At 59.5% G+C, this 14,539-nt stretch overlaps 1 protein-coding gene across 1 annotated transcript in view; it reads right to left on the bottom strand.

Annotated features, from left to right (window-relative positions):
* The window catches only part of PTPRN2 (protein tyrosine phosphatase receptor type N2), a 710,237-nt gene that overhangs the window by 386,664 nt on the left and 309,034 nt on the right, over nucleotides 1-14,539 (bottom strand). Inside the window, exon 11 of the mRNA XM_032840229.1 lies at nucleotides 286-365. Within this exon, the coding sequence (XP_032696120.1) occupies nucleotides 286-365 (80 nt within the window). The remainder of the gene's footprint in view (nucleotides 1-285; nucleotides 366-14,539) is intronic.

Here is a 14,539-nt window from a genome sequence, read left to right as displayed (position 1 = left end):
GGGCCACCAGGAGCAACAGGTGGTCATTCTGTCCACTTGGGGGCTGGGGTTGCCGCAGACCCGAGACCCTTGCTCACCGGGCACGAGCCTCTGTCTCTGAGGGAGCCGTGTGATCCCCGTCCTCCGCCAGCAGCGGGTGGGCCTCATGACGACCACGAGGCCCCTGCCATGCCTGCCGCCCCGGCCGCCCCATCTGCCCGTTAGATGTCGGGGTGCTGGGGAGACTGTGCTTCTCCTCCACCCGGGTGTGCATGTCCACGCGGGGCTGCGTCGGCGCAGCCTTACCTGTAGCCCGCACCACGTCTGCCGCCGTCAGGTTCCGGACACTGGCGCTCACTCTGAAGGTCACGGCCGGTCCCAGAACACTGGAAGAGAGGAGAGAGAGCTCAGAACCACCTCAGCATCCCGAGTGGCTTCTCTGCGGCCACGCAGAAAACACCCACACGCTCAGAACACGTGTGAGGCCGCTGCCGTGGTGGGGGTGACCTCTGGCCCACGGCGGACTCTGCCCCAGTCGGTCATCCCACCGACCCGCTGTGCTCCCGGAGCCGAGCCGCAGTGCGTGTGACAAGTCCAATCGACCCCAACCCACCAACAAGAACGAGCAGAGGTTCTTGCAAAGGAAACCGTCACGGAGACGGAGTTGAGCATTTGGCTCCTACGGGAGCACCAGGAATCAAAGGCAGAAAGAGAAGAGACAGTATTTCAAAACTCTCTTGACAGGAACCGTTTAAAAAAGTTACCAAAGTCACTAAGAACTATTTAGTATAAAAATAACTAGCAGGGAATTGCCAGACAGGAATGATTAAAATTTTCAAAGCTTTTTAAATACCATGTTAAGTGTAAGTTTGAAAAAATACATCACTCCTTAAATAATTTTATTCATCTAAAAAGGAGAGGGAAGGAAATCTAAATTATTTATCTAAAATAAATAATTTTATTCATCTAAAGAAGTTGGAGGAGAATAGGAAGGGGGAGGGAAAGAAGGGGAAGAGGGAAGGGGAAGGGGAGGAAGAAGAGGAAACGGGGTGATAGGGAAGGGGGACAGGATGGGGAGGGGAGACTGTGGACAGGGATGGGGAAGGGGGAGAAGAAGAGGGAGGGAGGGGGAGAAGGAACAGGGACAGGAAAGTGGGAGGGGAGAAGAGGGAGTGGGGAGGGAGAGGGAGCAGGGGGACAGGGAAGAGGGACAGGAGGCAGAGGAGAGCAGGAGAGCAGAGGGCTTGTCTCCTAGCTGCTTGGGCTGCCAGCTCCAGTCGCCGGGACTTCCCGTGGAAAGAGCGACCCCCCATTTGTTTCTCTGCTCTCCGTGTTGCGAACAAGGTGCACAGTCTGGAGCTGGCACCACAGAGGGCACAGAACATGCAGCTTGTAGGGAGGGCTGTGTCCCCCCCCCCCACTGCACAGACACTGCTGTGCCTCTCGGGTCCCAGAGGTACTGGGTGCCGCTGGCCGGACAGATGCCCTTCCCGGCGGTCACTGGGGGCTCCAGCCACTATCTGCAGCAGGCTCTGCGTCCCATTGTCCTCCCTCGGCCCAGGACCTTTTCACTATGCATGGATTCAACACCGGGAGCAGAACCACCGTGTGTCACCTGCTGGACCCCTCCTGTGTGGGCAGGGACGCCACCTAGCGTGTGCACCTGCTACATTCCAGCGCCGAGGAAACTCGGGACACCAGGGCCGTCCACAGTCCCCCTAGGGACGGCCACCCACCCGCTCTCTCTCAAGCTGCCTACCTGCCCTGCAGGATGCCAGCTGCCCGCGGTCCTAACCCGGCCCCAACCCAAGCGCCAGCCCTCCCACCTGGTCTACCACCGTCTGTTTGTAAAGGCGCCGAGAGTGAGAAAGGTGCCAGGAGTGGTACGTAGGCCTGGGGGTGAGCAAAGAGCAAGGCCACAGTCAGCAAGACCCACGTGAAGACAGAGGGGACCCCCGACACCTGGGACAACCCAGCCGGGGTGAACTGCCCTGCCTTTCCCCACATCCCCGCTCGTGCTCCCGCCTTCCCCCAGTTGTCCACACAGAACCGAGCTGAGGCTCCCCTATGATCTCCACAGGGCCTGCTCTGGGCCTTGTGACCTCTGGGGCGCTCAGACAGGACCCGGAGTCCCCACTCTTGCGGAGCGCTGGCTCACCTCCCCGTGGTCTGGCTGCTGCACAAGGCCCCGCTGGGTTCGATCCTTGGCCGCTGCGGGGCCTCACCATCTTTGCGGATGTTTCCTGCGGAAGCCTCAGCACCGCCTCAGGCCCGAGGACACCTCCTCCAGGCAGCCCCTGGACCTGCACCCACAGCTCTGTGCAGCAGACACACATGGCCCAGGGGCTTCCTGTTCCATTTCTTTGTACAAAAAATGTCCACATGGTCCTAAAGTTTGGCTGAAACTCCCTGAAAATGCCACCACGTTCATCCTCCATCTGGGTTCCTGCTGCCTGTGGCTGGAGCCATGTCCTGGCATGACATGTCCCCAGGGGTGCCCTCCAGGCCTGCCCACTCCCTCCTGCCCACCAAGGCTAAGGGCCCCAGGTGACTCTGCAGGCCTGTGTGAGACGCCACCAGCCAGACAGCCCCTCTTCCGCTCCTGCTGGAGGCTCTGTCCCCAGAGCGATGGCTGTCCCCACCTCACACAGGTTGGTTTTCCTGCCACCCGTCCCCCAGGCTCTACCGCCTCTCAGGGTCCCTCTTGGGCTGACCCCACCACTTGTGCTCTGACCACAGTGGACCCTCCCCCAAGTGGACCGTGGGCAGGGCCAGGAGCGCATGGCACTCAGTGCACTGATGGTCCCGCAGGACGTCCACGGCTTCCCGAGGGCAGCTGGCTCGGGGAGGGCGTGTAGGCTGTTGGCCAGCGCCGCACACACGAGGTGGGTGGCAGGGTCGCTACTGGGACGGAGTCGTGACACAGCGTGCCGCTGTCCTCTACGCCGAGAAGAGGTCCTCGTTAACACAACAGGCTTCACCTGCCGTCGAAGGGGCACCAGGACTCCGGGTCTCTGTGTGGTTCTGTGACGTTTCTCACTGAATCTAAACATCCAAGAACTCACAGGCAGATGGCACCTCCCTCAGGTGCCCAGGGTTTTCTCTAAAGACGCTGCAGGCCTTCCTGGTTTTTGCTCACCGGGTCATGGAGAAGACACAGCTCATCTGCCACCCTGCCCCGTGGAGCCAGCGAGAGATGCTGTGTGACCCGGCCCGGCCAACAGGGGACACGCTGGACCTGGGACCGCCCCCGTGACCCGGCCCGGCCAGCAGGGACACGTCTGACCCGGAAACGCGCCCGTGACCCGGCCCGGCCAGCAGGGACATATTGGACATAGGACTACGCCTGGGACATGGGAAGCACTCCTGAGCGCCAGCTTCGCCATCATGGAGACCGTACAAGGCAGGGAGGGCAGGCGCTGCCCCGCCCTGGCCCAGGGACCCAGCCCGTCACCTCTCGGGCTCACAAGAGTCTCATGAAGGAAGGAAAACGACCCACAGAGCAGAGTCAGAGAGGGTCAGCCACCCGAGCCAGTGCCACGACAGGGACTTGGACCTACTCTTCCCGGATGCCTGTCCTGACGTGCGACATGGACGTCCACACACAGGCCTCGCAGCGGCGACCCTACGTGTCGTCCCCTCTGCTAACCCTTCAGCCTCGCCGGCCTCCGTTCGCGGCTGACGGTGGGGAGACCTGTACTGGCCGAGGCTCTGACTTCCTTCCCCGTCGCAGCTGCCGTGTGAAGCCAATGCCAGGGGCTCTGGGCAGCGTCCTGGGGCACGAGGAAGGGAAGGGTGGGCAGGTGGGCCGGGGCGCAGGGTGTCCTGCTGGCCCTGGGTGCCTGGCTACACACCCGGGACCACACAGAAGCTCCCTGAGCTCCCACCAGGGGCCTCCAATCGGAAGGCGTCCGGCCTCCAACCGCACCAGGATTTCTCAGACAAACGTTTGTGCGGGCACCAGGTCGCCCGGAGCCAAAGTACCACCCAGAGGGACCCGCAGGAACCCCTCAAGATGCCAGTCCCTCGGGGATGCCAGCCCGAGAACCCGTCTCCCCTTCCTGCCTGGTCACCCTCGGAACTCACGCCAGCCTCTCACGGTCACTTGCACTAACACTAGTGCTTCCGGCCCAGGGCTGTTTGCCAGTTGTGGGTGGACACAGATGACTTCATCCAGGCCCTGGGGGCTCCGGCCGTCGGAGGCTTCCTCCCTTTCAGGGACACGCGGGCTGGCGGCCCAGGGGAGCCCGAGGCTGACGAGGGACGGACGGGCTGCTGCGTCGGAAAGTGTTAGCAGCGTTAGATACGAGGGTACATCTCGCGCCACACTGGGACGTGCCCGGGCTGCTCCCGTCACTCTGCGGGGCCTCCTCCAGCACGGGGGAGGCTGTCCGGGCACAATGTCCTTCTCAGTCTGCAGCCGGAGAACCACTAGGAGCTCGCAGACGACGCTCCCTGCTGGGCACTGCCGCTACCGCACCGCTTTGCTCTCAGCCCCGCACGGCAACACAGAGCAAACGGTCCCGTCTCTCTGCTCTGAGTACAAGGATGAGGTCCTTCCCGGATCTGTGCAGGAAAGACTTGCCACCCGGCCCTTCGAACAAACGCCCATCACTGCGGTGGGCGGACAGACACACAGACATCGGCTTCTCCCTTCCAGACGCAAGTTTCGTACAGAGTGACAAGGTGAGGTCGATAGGTCTGGCTGTACGGCTTCACGGCCGCGGGCAAGCACGGGGCGTGGAGGGGTCTGGACCCGCGTCTCCCGCTGGGAGCTCCTCTCCAGGCTTTCAGGCTTCTCGTGTCCCGCGGGCGGGCAGCCGCCTCCCTGACACGCCGGTGGAGGGGTTCCGGGAGCAGCGGCCTCCTGAAGCCGGCTCAGTGTCTGGTCCCGGGCCACCCTGTGGCATAGGCCCGCACACAGCAGACGCTCAAGTAAAAGTCAAAGACTGAGATCCACGACGGGAGAGAAAGGAGGAGAGTGGCTGGAGCCCGGAACGGATGCGGGCCTTGCAGTGAGTCGGGGACTGGCTTCGGGGGAACAGGAAACAAATGTCGCCACTGCCACCTCAAGGACGGAGTCCGGTTCACTGGGGAAGGTGTTCTGTGGCGTTTTCAGTGCAAGCTCCTAGAGCGTGTTGGGGAGGATGAACTCTGGGGGCACCTGGGTGGCTCTGTCAGTTGGGCGTCTGCTTCCAGCTTGGATCGTGATCCCCAGAGTCGTGGAATCGGGTCCGGCATCGGGCTCCCTGCTCTGTGGGGAGCTTGCTTCTCCCTCTGCCCCCTCATTGCTAGCGGTCTCTCTCTCTCTCTCTGATAAATAAAATCTTAAAAAAGAAACAGAAACAGGATGAACTCCGAAGCAAACGGCCACCTCCTAGGACCTTGCCGTCAGCAGCAGCAGCCACTCGGCGCGGCGTGGACCCCGGGCCCCTCCCAGCGGGACAGACCCAACGGGTGCGGTGTCCTCCGGAGAGCCTGGAGCCAGCAGGAGCAGCGGCCCCTGCACCCCACCTGTGAGCATCTAAGCACACGCAGCTCACAGACGTGGCCTCGGAAGGACGCGCAGGTCCACACCATGATGAGCTGCTGTGGCTCCCGTGCTCCCAGCCTGGCTCAGCCCAGCTTCCTTGTGGGTCCCCTAAGGGAATGCCCCAGACACTCGCTCCCTGCTAGCTTCTGTCTGTGACACATCAGTGCCATAGACACGCTTGTGCCTGTTCTGTGCTGGGGCTCCCCGCAGGGCTGTGGACCATCGTGCTGTCCCGTGTCCTCCATTGGGAAGGGGTGCTCTAGACCCTTCCCTGGGGTCTGTTGGGGCTCAGTCAGGACTGCGTTCCCATGTGGACAGCTGGACGGGGAGGGGGCCAGATGACCCTCCTGAGACCGTCTCATCTCACTTACCAGTGTCTCAGTCTTACCTCAGGGGCGAAGTCTTCCCCCCAGGCCCTGGGCACATAGGGGAGCCCTGCGGGCCCGCCAGAGCCATCGCAGAAAGCCTGTGTGCAAGGCTGGCCCTGGGCCCAGCTGGGACTTTAGCCACGGGCGGGGGGATGCCCACTGTCCACCCCCAGCCAGCGGGGCTCCCCACGCCTTAACAGCTCAGGCCATGCGGGACGCAAACGGGTGACAGGGGGCTGGGGGGGTGGTGCCTGGAGCCGCTACCGTCTTCCTCCTGGACCACGTGGCCTGGGCTGTCCTCACTGTCCCGTTCGCTCTGCATCTTCAAATGCGTGGGGAGAACCGTCCCATCGACATGATGCTGGCACAGAAAAGGGGTTTCTGTGTTCATCAGAAACTGAAAAACGAGGACAGATGCCTGCAGCCTTGCTAAGTCTGAGAAGCAGACACAACATCTACCAACCGGGTCAGCGGAGAAGCCTTTCTCTGTCCTGAGAAAGTCACTCATTAATAAATAAAGAGAGTTTCTGGTGCAGAGCCCAACATTCCACCTTTATTGATACAAAAAACGAGTGTTTAGATTAGGAAGAAGTTACTGGAACATACACAGAGGAGCCTCGCGTTACAAGGGAACACCCGTGTTTCACCATGAAACCGAAAAATTCTGTTCTTTGGCTTTCAGGTTCTCATCCAGATTCCACCAAAACCGTTGGAAACATGCTACGGTACATTTTTGCTATTTGCCGACGGACGTCTTGTAAGGTCAACACACCTGTGGATTTGAGGACACTGGACCCTGGCTCCCAGGGAAGCGCAGGGCTGGGCCCTGCCAGCCTCCGCTCACGTCTTCACCACCTGGTCCGTGTACAGCTTGTGTGACGTGTGCACCGTGTGGACAGACCACACCGCCTCGTGAACGCTGAACTCACCACTTCTAGAGTGGCAGCTTCCCGACAATGACATCTTCCGCACAGGCACAGCCCAGCCTTCTTGCGCGTGGGAACACCAGACGCTCTGCGTGTGCGCGGGGGCCGCTTCCTACAGCGAAAGCCCAAAGACGTGGAGAACGTGGCCGGGAACGGTGACAAGCACGTGCGGACGCGTGGGCCGAGAGAAGGACGCGGCTGGAGCGTTGCTCAGGCTCCGCTGGGCACACGAGAGTGAGACGCACCTTCTTCTCCCTCTGCACCGGTCTTCTAGCGACCGCAGCGGTGCCGTACTGATTTCGGGCTTGCAAATGAACTTGCAAATACAGAATCACAACGAGTGAGGGTCTACTGTGTTTCCTAGAGTCTGTGTGACGCATGTTCATGCACGTCGATGACCTTACTGCTTTTGTCACGTTCTACAACCTAAAACTGTTGAGAGAGCCTGGCCCAGAGCTGAAGGGGCTTGTGCTGCGCGCGCCCGTCCTTCCCAGCTGTGTGCTTTCAGCGCACGTCGCTCTTACGCCTGCAAAGTGGGGATGATGATGGCGATCAGGGAAGGGGGTGGGTGTGCTCTACACTGACCCCATCAGCTTCTGCCCCGTCTTTCCAGAGCGGTCTGATGCTGCTCCGGTCTCTGCTGTGAGGTCCACACTGCCAGGCCTTCGTGGGCACCCACGGCTTCTGCATGCCACACTGCCTCGTCACGGAGGCACTGTCCTCAGTCTGCAACAACGCGGTGGATACAAGGGGCAAGACCGGCGGCTACTGTCCTGCCTACACGGCTCTAGGATGGCGAGCTCACCATCGCCTATGCAGGGGTCGTCCCGGGAAGACCCAGCCAGAGCCCCACGGCCTGCCTGCTGCGAGACGCTCTGCTCCGAGAACCCCGATGTCGCTTGACTCAATGTTCCTGGAGGACCACAGACCTCCTGGCAGCCCAGTTCACCTGCGGTGGAGGAAAGGACACTTGGTGGAACCCACCTGCCCAGAGGCAAACCCTTCCTACTCCAGCAGAGACTGTCCTCTGGGTCTCAGCCTGGGGAAGCCCCGTGGGCATGCCCGTCCCGTGAGAAATGCTCCAAGGGCCCCTCCTAGACACCATCTTAGGAGAATGAAACCACACACCACCATTGGGGGTCGAGTCCCTATTAGGACACAAATAATACAAAAAGAGACTTCCCTGAGATCTTGCAGCATTCACGGGTTTTAAATTTCCTTTAACCACTTTCAGCAAACCGTACGTGTGCACACAGATAAACGGGTGTCTCAGCGCCATCATTCCTGCCGGGGTCGTCTCCATTGTAAAGACAAGTCCAAGCGGTCCTGAGCCCCGTGAAATGTTTCTACTTGGCAATTACTATTAATTCCATCTGATTCTAGGTGATGTTTGTGTATTTATAAAGTAACATGCGCTTATGTGCTTATGACGTATGTGACAATCACTCACTGTACTAACGACTCTTTCCTTTTCAGTCCCAGAACAGGCTAACAAAGAACAAAGGTAACTTGTCGCATTTCATGTTGACATATTGCTGGTTTTCTGGAATTTCCCCAGCCATCACCTGCAGTTGGTGGAACACAGCCCCACGGTCCCTAACCTGCTGGGGACGAGATCTCTGCCCACGTCCCTCGAGAAAGTCGTTCTGCCTCCGTAACATCGGGGAGTGACAGACAAGGCGGCAACACTGTCACGTGACTCAAGGTGACCTTCTGCTTGCTAGCTGCCATGGCCTGGCTCTCTAATCCCACCGGTTACAAGACACGGAACTCCGCCCGCTCAGCCCGGCACCTCGTGGAGGATGAGGAAGGAAGATGTTCCCGGATTAGATCCTGTCTCTCTTGTTATCTAGCACTGGGCCCAAAACACAGAACAGGAAAAGTCCCGTCCACGGAGCACGCTGCTTGGCCGACGTGATCTGGGTGGCATCTCTCCCGCTTCCTAAGAGATCACGCAAGACACAGGAGTGCGTCTATCAGGCCAGCCTGGACAGCCCGCAGAGAAAAGAGCAGACACGGCTGTGATTTTCTGTATAAACCCCGGCAAAGCAGCCTACTGTCCTTAAACAGACACAAGCCTCAGGAACTAGATCTCTTGACTCTGGGGGATAATAAGATCAAAAGGGGGGGCCCGGGTGGCTCAGTCGTTGGGCGTCTGCCTTCGGCTCAGGGCATGATCCCAGAGTCCTGGATCGAGTCCCGCGTCGGGCTCCCTGCTCTGCAGGGAGCCTGCTCCCCCCTCGCCCTCTGCCTCCCCGACCCCGGCTTGTGCCCTCCTGCTCTCTCTGTCACTGTCTCTCTCTAATAAAATCTTTTTTAAAAAAAGAAGACTGCGAGCATATGTGGCAGGAACAGACAGTTGTAAAGTTAGTGTTGGCGCTTTTACAACTAATGCAGACGTGAACGCTGCACTTTCAAATGACTCACGCTCCTGGGAGTTGTTTAGAAAGTTAAAATAAAATACTTCTGATAGAATATTTAATTAAATGTTTTCTACTAGCACGGGCTTGTCTTGGCTTAACGCGGTGACCTGCGCTTTGTCCGTTTGATCCCGGATCGCACCACGGAAGGACAGGGTGGAGGAAAGGGGGGACAGAGAGACGATGCGTCATGGACAACGGACGACGTATAGGTGACCGGGGTCGTACAGAAAGAGCCTGTGTCGATGCAAGCACTAAGACTTTTTCTCAAAATCCTAACTACGGTTTAAGCATCTTTCTACATTAACTTTTCTCACTTACGGGCTGTGCATTTGGTGAACTGCTCCTTCTGTACCTTACTCATTATTAATTTAAAAAAAACTAAAATGCTAATAAAGGACCCAAAGTTGCCCAAGAAAATCCGCCGTTCTGGAGACTTGCTGTGTCTGAACACGCTGAGGCCGGGTGAGAGCAAGACTTCTTTCTTCGCTTCTGAAACCGGCCGCCCAGCTGGCCCCCGGCTGAGGCACTGGACAGACGCCCACGCGCCCGGCCGGCCCCGGGAGAGCGGACGCAGACGGCGAGCTGGCGCAGAGCCGAACGCCACAGCTGTCCCTCTGGCAGTGCCCTCCTTCCCCAAATGGACCAGCCCCAGAGATCCAGCTTTGATAAGGAGGCCGTGACTGGAAAAGGGATCCCGGGGTGTTCCAGGACAGCTTGCAGAGGGCCACCGATAAGCAGGCCACCCGCAGGCTGCCTCCACCGGCGTCCCCGCCCGGCCACGGGCCCGGACCGAGTGTGCACGCCGTCCTTCCCGAGAATGGCGACCCCCGCCACCCGTTTCTGAGGACCCCCAGCTCCCTGCTGGCCGTCTTCCTAAGCTGCCCCTCCCTCTGGGACACGTGCAGTTCTGTACTGGACTCAGCCAAGCCGCCACGAGAAAACCGCAGGGAAGCGAGTCTAGTCTGGGCGCTACAGAAGCACCTCTGCATGCCTCATCCCATCTGTGTCAAATCCCCAAATCCTAGAACTCCATGAAATAGCAAAATTATGGACACACGCATTCCTAAGGCACACTTTCCTTCACCACATATATTCCTGCCTCCCAAACAGGCCGTAACTTTCCACAATACCTGATTTGAGGAGACAGAGGAGGAGGACTGAGAGAACAAGTCGTTTCGTATCTGGGTGAGGAAACAGAGGCTTACCAAGTTGGTGGGTTAGCGTAAGCCTTCACCGAGACACAACATAGACGATGCGCCTCTTTTTCTTAAGATTTTTTTTTTAAGATTTTATTTATTTATTGACAGACAGAGATCACAAGTAGGCAGAGAGGCAGAGAGAGAGGGGGAAGCAGGCGCCCTGCCTAGCAGAGCGCTCAACACGGGGCCGATCCCAGGACCCTGAGATCATGACCTGAGCCGAAGGCAGAGGCTCAAGCCCCTGAGCCCCCCAGGCGCCCCGATGCTCTCCCTTCGTAAAGGGTTGGGCAACTGCTTTACTGTACGGATCGTCTCTTGTTTGCAGTTACTGTGTGGTCATGCGCCGTTCGGGAATTCCTCTCTCTCATTAGGGCACACCTTCCTCCTCTCTCTTCCATGGAATATTTGGAAAAAACCAATGATTCCGTATTTATGTCTTGACTTTGCACATTTAAAGCATCTGCTTAGGGAAGAGCTCCCGGGACAACTTATGTTTTCCATTTGGAACCAAGAGATGATGTGTTTGGTCACAGGAGGCCTGTGCCCCACCAGCAGGGGTGCCCGGGGGGCAGAGGGGCCGTGGGGACCACCGTAGGGACCAGAGCTGCCCGGAGGGACCACCGGAGGTGCGTGCGCCATCGCAGTCAGCCCCCCATGGGCCTGAAGGACGCTGGGACGCAACAAACAACAGAATGGCTGAGCTGCTGGTGACAAACAGAGAAACAGCAGCCCCGGGAATTCTGGACGCAGGCTCCGTCCTGGAGCCCCAGAGAACCAGGCGACGGCTTTTCGGTGCCAGGAGCGCAGACAGGAGCCTCCCGGCCGCGCTGCCCGCCGGCTGCGCTCCAGCCTGGCCCTTAGTCTCCTGACGCGGAGGCTCACTCTGGTTTCTCTGGACATCACAGCACCGCGCGTCACAGCCCACAGCGTGCCACCAGGACACGTGGGGGCTGATTTCCACGGCACCCTCTGTTGTGGCCACATTATTCGTCCCCTGCCCTTCCTTCCAGATTGTAGTGCCCACGTGCGACGGGGGACGGCCTCCCTCCAGGGCTCCCAGCTTTCTCGTAGGGACTGCTCCTGGCTGAGGTGTCCCGGCTTGTCTACACCACAGTCCCGCGGACGTGAGCGCGCAGCCTCTGACGCAGAGAGCGGCTGGAGAGTGAAAATGAGTCCTGCTCGGTTCTCCCGGGAAGAGGAGGATGGAGCCGAGCAGAGACAAGCGGTCTTCACGGGCAAGAAATACAACGTGTACTTCACCACCCGTTCAGTTTTATTTCAGTATAAATGTAACTTTATGCACGTGTTTAGGTATTTCTTAGTTTACATAACATTTTATTATTTTCATAGCATATCACGTAGGGACCCCACAGAGGGCTGAGTAGTTGCACACTTAGCGCTGAGCCCCCCAAGGTCTCTGGCACTGGCACCGGGACGCCCACCGGAGCACGCACAGGTGAGGCGAGGCGAGCTTCAGCAGTCTGCCCAACGTTGAGGGCCTCGAAAAGGCACCACAAACCCAAGCCACATGGATTGATTCACTCACTCCCTCACCCACCCCACCACTGAGCAAACACTGGGCTCCGGCCACATGCCTGATGCCGTCCTAGGCACTAAGACACGTCATGGGGAAAGAAGCCCGAGCTCTGCAGCCAAGGAGGGCGTCGTCTCCTGGAAGAGAGGAAGGCGCCGCTCTTCCCTATCAAAGAATCATTACAGAAACCACAGACTCTCCAATGAAGCCCTAAATACAGAGACGTCCAGTCCAACATGCAATCCCACCGTCTCCCAACGCCCGGCACTCACAGGGTCCATGCAAGCCTGGGCAGAGGAGCTGAGTGCGTCACTCTTGACCGTGAACCGACCCGTGGTTCGGCGTTAGAGCAGATTAGTAACAACAGAAGTAACGGCTTCGCGGTACAGGCTGGCCGGGCTGGATGTGGACACGGCGCGCAGGCGACGGAGCTTCAGGGAGAGCCCCTCAGCCTTGGAGCCAGTTACGCAATGTGCGGGGCCTCCCCAGAGCAGGATCCCGCGGCACAGCCCACAGCACTCCCGACCACCCACGTTTTACAGGCAGGGAGACGGAGGCCGAGAAAGGCTGTGTCTTCACTCTGCCCCTAAGCTCCGACGCCATTTCTCAGTAGGGAGGGGCCCAACCGGTACTGGAAGGATGAATCTCTTCACCCACCGCACAGGGACTTGCCCGAATGAGAAAGGGCCGTCTGCCACTCACGCGGAAGTGCCACTCGCCAGCACACCCCCAGCGCGCCCCCCGCGGGCTCCTCGTCTGTCTGAACACAGGGCTGGGGCCGTCGTCACGTGGCAACGTCTCCTTGAAGGCACCGTGTCGCTGTCTCCAGCCACCCCAGGGGATCCTGGCAACCTGGCAGCATGTACCCAGGCCACGGCCAGTGCTCTTGCTCTGGGAGGATGGGGGCCCCTTCCTTCTCCATCCTTTCACGGAGGCATCCCGGGCCCAGGTGCGGAAGGGGACGGCATCCGCCTGTGAACCCCGGAGCTTGTAGGCCGAGGACACACCAAGCTGGGGTACAGTCACCATCGCCCGGGGCCCCCACAGGCTCTGGGTCTCACTGTGGAGGGCTCCTGGCCGAGTCACGCTCGTACGTCCCCAGCACAGTCTCTGTCACCGCTGATCTGCGACGTCCTGGCACGTTCCCCAGATCATCCACAGCTTGTCGTGACCAGGTTCCGACCCTGTGTCCCTCTTCAACCTCCTCTCTCCTGTCCTTGTGAATCAGAGAGACAAGACAGGAGCCAAATAACCACAGTTCCACCCTAGGAAACAGAAACTCCCACGGATTCTTCTACTGTGGAAGGAGGACCGGGGGTGGGCGGGGGTGTGAGGCGTGGGAAGGGGGGATGACATGGGCGTCACAGCCCTGGGACTCACAGGGCCGACTGGGCTGGGCACGACTGCCCCGGCCCCCGGCACAAAGACCCTAATGGGAAGTGTCCGGGCTGCGAGTTCCCACCACCGCACCTTCAGCAGCCGGTTCGAAAATCAAGAATGCTGTGTTTTCATCAATTCCGTAAATCACACAGATGGGAAACTAAACTGCCTCTTGCATCAGGAGAAGGCGGGGAGATTGATCATAGAACGAGGCCATCGTCCCGTGGCCCTCGGGAGCAGTGTGGGCACCGGCCCCCACCGGACCACGGGTCCCCGCAGCACCGCGCGCAATGGCCCCGGAGGGAGCGGCCGCACATCCGTCAGTGCCGCTGTGAACAGCCGTGATTAGATTACAAAGCCCTCACCGAGGCTGCGGTGCGTCTGCGGCCGTAATTCCATCAGCATGCTAATGCCGTTTTAATGGTCTCTAATGATGTAATAAGAAATAATGGAATTTACTTGACAGCTACATAACCATTAACAAAACGTATTAAGTACAAAATCTCTGGCAGCTCCGGCCTGTGCGGCCGCCTCCCCCTCTCCTCGAACAGTGCGTAACCCTGAGAACGTGCTCCTAGGTGCCAAGAGCTGCCCCCCAGCCACCCCCTGCTGCGCCTCCACTGCCCACGTCTGTCCGGCGGGTGCCCGAGCTCAGCATCATGCTGGGCCCTGGGAGCGACAGCGAGTGCACACGTGTCCACCACGGCACACGCAGCACACGCTCGGGCACACATGCAGTAACCAAGGACCCCAACGTGCAGGGCCGACACTAACCACGGCCCTGGGAGGACCCACCCTACACTGGAAGCAGGAGCCACATCCAGAGCGGGGAGACTGGGGACACCTCCATCCGGGCACGGCAGCTGGGAGGACCCTCTGGAGTGCTGGGCCCCCAGCAGAGCTACGAAGGACCAGCCTCTCGCCGGCTTCAAGACGCGGTGGCGGTGTCACGTTTGGCCCCGGGGGACATCAGAAGCCCCCAGTTTTCTGACCAGGGAAGAAACTGTGGCAAAAGACATTCACGAAAGCTTTGGTACGGCCACAGCTGAGCCAGAAAGTGCCCCCCGGAAGTGCCCGGTTGTCCTCAGGTACTACAGGGGTGCGGTGGGAAGGGCTGAAGTGTGTGAGCACAGGCCCCAGGGGCAGCCAGCTCCTGCCAGACGTCCCCCCCGGACACCTCTGCCCCAGGCGCCCCCC

The sequence above is a fragment of the Lontra canadensis genome, unplaced genomic scaffold (assembly GCF_010015895.1).
Source record: "Lontra canadensis isolate GAN:19392208 unplaced genomic scaffold, GSC_riverotter_1.0 scaffold111, whole genome shotgun sequence".
NCBI classification, from domain to species: domain Eukaryota; kingdom Metazoa; phylum Chordata; class Mammalia; order Carnivora; family Mustelidae; genus Lontra; species Lontra canadensis.
This window is presented reverse-complemented; position numbering and strand designations above follow the sequence as displayed.